General features: G+C 65.4%; 1 protein-coding gene across 4 annotated transcripts; it reads left to right on the forward strand.

Moving 5' to 3' along the window:
* Nucleotides 1-1,030: 1,030 nt before the first annotated feature.
* On the forward strand, nucleotides 1,031-6,229 carry CRABP2 (cellular retinoic acid binding protein 2). 4 transcript variants are annotated; one of them, XM_042925074.1, is made up of 6 exons: nucleotides 1,031-1,342; nucleotides 1,523-1,697; nucleotides 2,029-2,259; nucleotides 4,917-5,095; nucleotides 5,242-5,358; nucleotides 5,770-6,228. In XM_042925074.1, exons 3-6 carry the CDS (start codon nucleotides 2,190-2,192, stop codon nucleotides 5,818-5,820), a joined length of 417 nt encoding a protein of 138 aa, XP_042781008.1. In that variant the 5' UTR covers nucleotides 1,031-1,342; nucleotides 1,523-1,697; nucleotides 2,029-2,189; the 3' UTR covers nucleotides 5,821-6,228. The 4 variants fall into 4 exon arrangements, with proteins under 4 accessions (XP_042781008.1, XP_042781009.1, XP_042781010.1 ...); XM_042925075.1 differs by having other exon boundaries at nucleotides 1,542-1,697; XM_042925076.1 differs by lacking the exon at nucleotides 1,523-1,697.
* The last annotated feature ends 380 nt before the right edge of the window (nucleotides 6,230-6,609 follow it).

Genomic DNA, 6,609 nt, shown 5'->3' on the forward strand with positions numbered 1-6,609 from the left:
AGGGGCCTCAGAGGGCTGGTGTGGAGAGGAGGTGGTCGTGGTGACCCCGGTGCAAGACCAAGACTTGGGCGCGGGAGCGGGGGGAGGGGTGCATGGGTTCCTGCCCTGTTCCCTCCCCCAGGCCTCTCCTCATCCCTTTGGCCAGGAGCCTGATTTCACTGTCAGAACCGAATCCCCCTCCCTTTACCTACAGCAGCGCCAGCGGGTGGGGGGAGGAGCACAGCCCGGCGTCCAACCCCAGGCCCCAGGCTTCCCCCCGCCCCTCCCCTCCACCACCTCTGCTTTTGTCTGCCCTTCCTCCAAGAGCTGCGACCTGCTGCCCTCTTACTGCAGAAGCCCAGGCCACCCCCCACCCCCAGAGAAGCCCTCCCACACAAGCCCAGGACCCCTAAAGCCCGGCTGAAGCACGCAGCTCCCTCCGGGAAGCAGGGCCATCCCGCCGCCATCCATCCCTTCAGTTCAGAGGCACCCCGGCTGCTGCACTGTCTGCGCACAGGCATTTTTCAGGGATTCCCCTCTTCACAGCACGGAGGGAGCCCCAGCACTTGTCCAGGCTTCGGTGAAAGCTCCCCAGCCCCTCTCCTGGGGCTCTGTTCCGCCGGCCTCCTCCCCAGCCAAGGCCCCCAACCCTCTTGGCCGGTCCAGGGCCCTAAGAAGAAGGGTTCCGAGTCCCAGTGAGCCTGTCCTCTGCCCCTCCCACGGACACGCTGGCAGGGAGGGGCCAGCGCTGGGACCAGATGTGGGGCTTTTCCTCGCGAGGGGCCTGGAGCGGGGCCTGGGTGCGGCGCGCGGCGGGCCGCGGGGCCACGTGCGCGCTTTCGCCAAGGGAAGCGGGCCGCAGTCCTGGGCGCCCGCCGGGCCGTCCGCCTCCGCGGCTCTACCGTTGGCGGCCTCGGGGCTCCCGGCCGGACCTCCATTTGGGTCAGGCCCCCCCCAGCCCGCCCCGCAGGGGTCTCCGCGGGGAGCCGGGCCCGGCCCCCTCCTTTGATGTCCCGCTCCGAAGCTGCTGGCAGGGGGGGGGGGGGGGGGCGGCCTCTCCTTCCGCCCGTTGAACTGCGCACGGCGGTGACACCTGAGACCCCGCTCCACCCCCTTCCCGGGGCACCCAGTCTCCCTCCAACCTGGGTGGCAGCGCGGCGCGCCGGGGCTCCGCGCCTCGGTCCCCGCCTCCCCTCCCCGTCGCCGCCGGCTGCGATCCCCGGGGGGTCCGGGGAGCCGGGAGACGCAGAAACCGCCTTAATAAAGAGCTCGTGTCAAGTGATTGGCTGTGACCTCTGCCCTCCCCAGACTCGCGCCCGCGGCTCCTGCTTAACCCTTCGATGCCCGCCCAACCCCTGAAGAGGTGGGAGTCTCCCCCGCGCCAGCTTCCAGGGTCCCCAGAGGCCCCCCGCACTGCCGCAGCCCTAAACCCTGGGGAGACCGGCCTGTTGGGGGGGGGGGGGGCGGGGGGCGCCCCTCCCAGCCCCCTGCAGCCGCTCCGGCAGGGGGCGCCGTTGCCTCATTCGGGTGCCCGGCCCCGCAGCCCCTGGCCTCCCCCGCAGGTCTCTGAGCTCGGGGCGGCCGCCCCGGACCCAATTGGGCCCCAGTGGAGCCGAGCCCCGCCGCCTCGTCTTCCGCAACTCCGGCTCGGAGCGAGGTTCGCCCGCTGGTAGTGCCGCCGGGTGCCGGGCGCCACGGGGCCGAGCGCACCGAGTCAGGTGGGGACCGAGCGAGACGTGACCCTGGGGCTCGCGCTGCAGGACGTGAGACCTGGGTATCTGCGCCCCGGGCCTGGCGCCCCCTCCTCCCGGCTGAGAGCCCAAGCCGAGCGCTCGGCCCGTGTCGCCTCCCCAGACACCCCTGGCGCGGGAGCCAGCTGTCTCGGGCCGGCGAGCCCTGCACCCGGCCCCGGGGCCAGATCCAGAGGCCGGGGAGCCGGGGCTCAGGGCCCCCCAGGTGGGGTGGGGGGTGGGGCGGGAGGCGGAGCCATCTCTCTCTCTCTCTCTCTCTCTCTCTCTCTCTCTCTCTCTCTCTCTCTCTCTCGAGCAGGGGCGGGCCCGGCGCAGGGTATAAAAGCTGCCCGCGCGGGAGCCCAAGCCAGCTCCGGGGTTGTCCTGGGACGTGTCCTGGCTCTCGAGTCTCACGACCAGGCGACGGCGACATCTCTCTTGACGAAAAGACTCGGCGTCCAGTGCTCCGACCAAAGCATCATGCCCAACTTCTCCGGCAGCTGGAAGATCATCCGATCGGAAAACTTCGAGGATTTGCTCAAAGTGCTGGGTAAGGAGATTTTCGGGCGCCCGGGGCCTCGAGGTGGGCACGGGAAAGAAAGGAGGGCGGGGATCCGGGCGGGGGAGGTTGGGCGTCGGCGTCCCCGAGCAAGGGGGCCGAGCGCCTGGGTCGGGGGCTCAGGGCCGGGACCTAAAGGTCCTGAGCGACCAGCCTGTGGATCGAGTAGAAAGCACGAGGTCGGTGTCCCCGGGGGTGGGGCAGGGGAGCCCCTCCGAGACCTTGCCGCCTCTTCGCCCCTGGCCCCCCGCGGCGGCCAGTAGCCCAGTCCCCGCACGGCCTCCCGCTTCAGCGCGTTCCACTCTGCGCCCCCGCCCTCCATCCGTGAGACTAATGCTTCCCTAGGCGGGCAGCTCCAGAGGCCCAAGTCTCTGCATAATTATCACTTTCTTAGATTTCAACAAATGGCTTCGTGTGAAACCCCAGCCCCCCATTCCCGAAAAACTGCGGGCTCTCTTCTCCCTCCCTCCCCTGAGACCCCCCCCCCACCCGCAGCCCTGCCGGGTGTGTGGGTTAAAGGTGGGGGGAGTGGAGGCTAGTCTCACTGCGTTTCCCAACTCCTGGGTGCCCTGAGGTGTGTGGGGAGCTGCCCCAGCCCAGGCTGCTGGGAGGGGGCTCTGGGAAGGGGAGCATTTGGGAAGCCGCCACCTGGGAGCCCTGCGGCCTGCGGGTAAGCATGCCATCCATTTCTAGACTGAACACAGTGACCCCGGTTGGGTAGGGGGAGTGGGGGGGCACTTGTGTGTGGGTGAGTCTGGACCTCCGAAGAGTCTGGAACGCTGTTTCCATCACGCCTGGCCATTAGCTCTTGCCCCCTAACCCCAGCACTCCTTCGAGGCATGTCTCCCTTCTTCCCCACTCTGCCCTCGCTGAAACTAAAAACCAAAATGAAGACTCTCCCTTCAGAAAGCCTAGATGCGTTCCCTCCCCTTGTCTGGATTCTGGCCCCTGTCCCCAGTGGATGAGGCCCGAGGTGGCCGGGCACACACCCACAGGCCCAGCTGGAGACTAAGAGCCCAAGCCCAACCCTGTGGTCTGTCTGTCTGTGGTCTGTTTGTCCTCCCTGCAGGGTCTCTCAGAGCCACGTGCCCTCTTCAGGCCCTGCTGGGGGCAGATTGAAAACAGACCCGTTAGACAAACAGCCCTGGCTGGAGCGGGGTCTCCTGCGAGCCCGGCCTCGCCCAGCCTTGCCTCTGCAGGAACCTCGGCCCCTCCCTGCCCCCTCTGCCCCAGTCAAGGATCCCTTTCCTGGTGAGCCATGCCCAGGTGGTGTTGGGGGATACGTGTCCCATCCACTATGGTAGGCGGGCTGTGTGAGCGGATTCTGTTCCTGTAACGGGGAAGATGGTTGTCAGACGGTGAGCTGGACTTTCAGGGGGCAACACGGTGGAGACAGGGTGGGATGGGCCTCCTCTACCAAGGTGACCGGGCCCGGGGACCTCGGTCATTTCTCCCAACAGCCAATAAGGGGGCTCCTGGGACCCCTGGGGGAGTCCATCCGCTCTCCCTGTCCCTTTCTGGAACAGAGCAGGTCTGCTTTGGTGCCAAGGGGAAAGAGGATTTGTTTCTGTAGGAACCCAGGTCTGTAGGAGGGCCAGGGAGCTCGGCTTCCCTGACCCAACCCTGCTTGGCTCCCCAGATCCCCACCCCTTGCTTCCCTGAAGGTCTCTGCTCCAGGTCAGGGTGGGGGCGCCCAGCAGGGGAAGCGGGGTGATGCTCAGACACGCCCCTGCCAGGTAGGCCTCCCTGCCTGCTTTTCTTCCTGGGACAGATGCTGTCTCCTGGCTTCGCCACCCTTCTTAGAGACTGGGGAGCAAAGAGAAGGGGTCCAGTGTGGGGAAGGTTGTGGGGGGCAGGCACAGGGACTCTGAGTCCACAGAGGCTGAACGAGAAAACCTGACCACTGAGGTCAGGACGATCCTAGAGTAAGGAACATATGGGGGGGAGGGGGGGCAGTGTCCCTTTCCATCCTGCCAGGGGAGAGGAGCCAGGAGGGCAGGTGAGCTCTGGCAGAAAAAGCTCTGGGTTTTTCTTCGACTTCCTTTTTTCAGTAAAAATAATAATAAGAGCTCCTGTTTCCTGAAAGCTGGAAGGTGTACCCAGTGCCGCGTGTGCTAAGTCCTGCACACGTCACCCATGCTGTGGGCTCCACTTTATGCTTGAGGAACCCGAGGCCCAGAAAGGTTCCGTCACCTGCCCAGAGTCACCTGGCCTGCCAGAGAGGCCGAGCCACGTGGATGTCAGGGCCGAGTGGATCTCACTGCAGAATCTCTGGCTTCCCCAGGCCATTTGTAAGAGGGGACCAGCCGCCCCCCTCCTCGTCACCCACTGATAATCCCTGCTCCTCACTTTGGGGAGGGACAGAGACTGGGCACATGAAGGCCAACCCAGCACCAGACAGGGGAGGTGGGTCCGGCAGGAAGGAAAGTGGCCCCTACTTCCTGGATGGGAGTGGCGGGGCCTGGCTGGGGATCCCCGGTCTGTCCTGCCCTTGGGCAGGGGTGAAGACGGGTCTGGCCTGCCCTTGGGCAGGGGTGAAGACGGTGACTCTGTGGAGTCCACCCCAGCGGAGGGTGTCGAGCAGGGCGGACCAAGGGCGGCAAGTGAGGCGAACTGGGCCGAAGTGAGGGCGCCTGCACCTCCCTGCAGGGTGAACGTGATGCTGAGGAAGATCGCCGTGGCGGCGGCATCCAAGCCGGCAGTGGAGATCAAGCAGGAAGGAGACACTTTCTACATCAAAACCTCCACCACGGTGCGCACCACGGAGATCAACTTCAAGATCGGAGAGGAGTTCGAGGAGCAGACGGTGGATGGGAGACCCTGCAAGGTGAGTCCCTCGGGGTCATGGCCTCCACTGCCCCGCCTCACCACGTGCCGTTTTCCGGAGTGTTCTGGGATCCTCCCAGCGGAGCAAACCCCTCTCGCGGCACCCACCCTGCTGCGGGCCCAGCCCACCTGGCCTCTCTCCTGCAGAGCCTGGTGAAATGGGAGAGTGAGAACAAAATGGTCTGCGAGCAGAGGCTTTTGAAGGGAGAGGGTCCCAAGACCTCGTGGACCAGGGAGCTGACCAACGACGGGGAGCTGGTCCTGGTAAGCTGCTCCCAGCTGAGCACAAGCCCGGTGCCACCTTCGGGCTTTTCTGGGACGCTGCAGGGCGCTGGAGGTTCAAGACCGACCGTAGCTGGCCTCCCCACCTCCTGATGGCGGTGCTGGGGAAGGACTAAGCTGTCCCTGTCCCACAGGCTGCTGCCCTGCGGCCGTGCAATGGTGTCCCGTGTGGAGCAAGCCATGTGGGCTGAGGCGGCAGGGTGGCATCTGGGCAATCCGTCCTCACAGCTTGGGGAGGAGTATGTGGGACACAGCCCCGGGCGGTCTATGCCGTCCTCCCTCCCGTGACACCAGGGCATTTTGGGGGCCAGCCCCTGCCTGTCCATTCTGAATCTAGAAGCAGGACCAGGGGCCTTCCAGGTTAACGATGACTTCTGACTTCCGTCCTTTTAGACCATGACGGCGGATGATATCGTGTGCACCAGGGTCTATGTCCGAGAGTGAGCGGCCCACGGTCCAAGGGCTTCCAGAGCCGCCCCCCAGCCCCTGCTCCCTGCCCCACTGCCCTTCCCCCTTCCTTCTAGGCTAGCTCTCCCCTCACCCCGCTCACTCCCGGGGATGCTGGGATGCCTCCAGCAGGGCTCTGCTTTTTGGGGCCTCCCCTTCCTCTGCTCCCCCAACAAAGAGGGATGGATGGTAAGAACCCTGATCACCTGGTCCAGAATCACTCCCCTTCCCCAGCCAGCAGTCCCAGCCCCAAACCAGCCCAGAGCACAGCCCTTCTCTCTGTGAGGGGACCTGAGGGCCCCAGTGGGAAAGATGGCCCTCTGGTTTCCACTCTTTGTCCCGGTAGCCTACACAGTGTAGAATATTTATTGGTTAATTTTATTAAAATGTTTTGAAAAATACAACCCGTCTCTGGCTCCTTGGGAAGGGGACAGATGAGTCGCATGAGTTCCACTTTGCCTCTGAAATGCAGTGTGGGAGGCAGGTGTTCAAGCAGCAGGATGAGAGGAGGGATGGGCCTTCCCCTCGTCCCTCCCTCCGCCCACCCCCCCCCACCCCTCCCCTCTTCCAGCCTCCTTCTCCAGTCCTCTCAGCAGGGGCCCTCCCCCCCCCCCCCCCGCCCCCGCAGGAGCTGACTCCCACTTTTCCATGATGGTGACACAGCTTCCTCCTCCAATTGTTCCTCCTCTCCTCCAGCTCCAATCTGGGCCACCCCAGGCCTGGCCTTGGCCTCCCACATGGTTCCAGATGAGCTCACCGATGCCCACAGGCCGACCTCGCTCCTGC

Source organism: Panthera leo, chromosome F3 (genome assembly GCF_018350215.1).
Source record: "Panthera leo isolate Ple1 chromosome F3, P.leo_Ple1_pat1.1, whole genome shotgun sequence".
NCBI lineage: Eukaryota > Metazoa > Chordata > Mammalia > Carnivora > Felidae > Panthera > Panthera leo.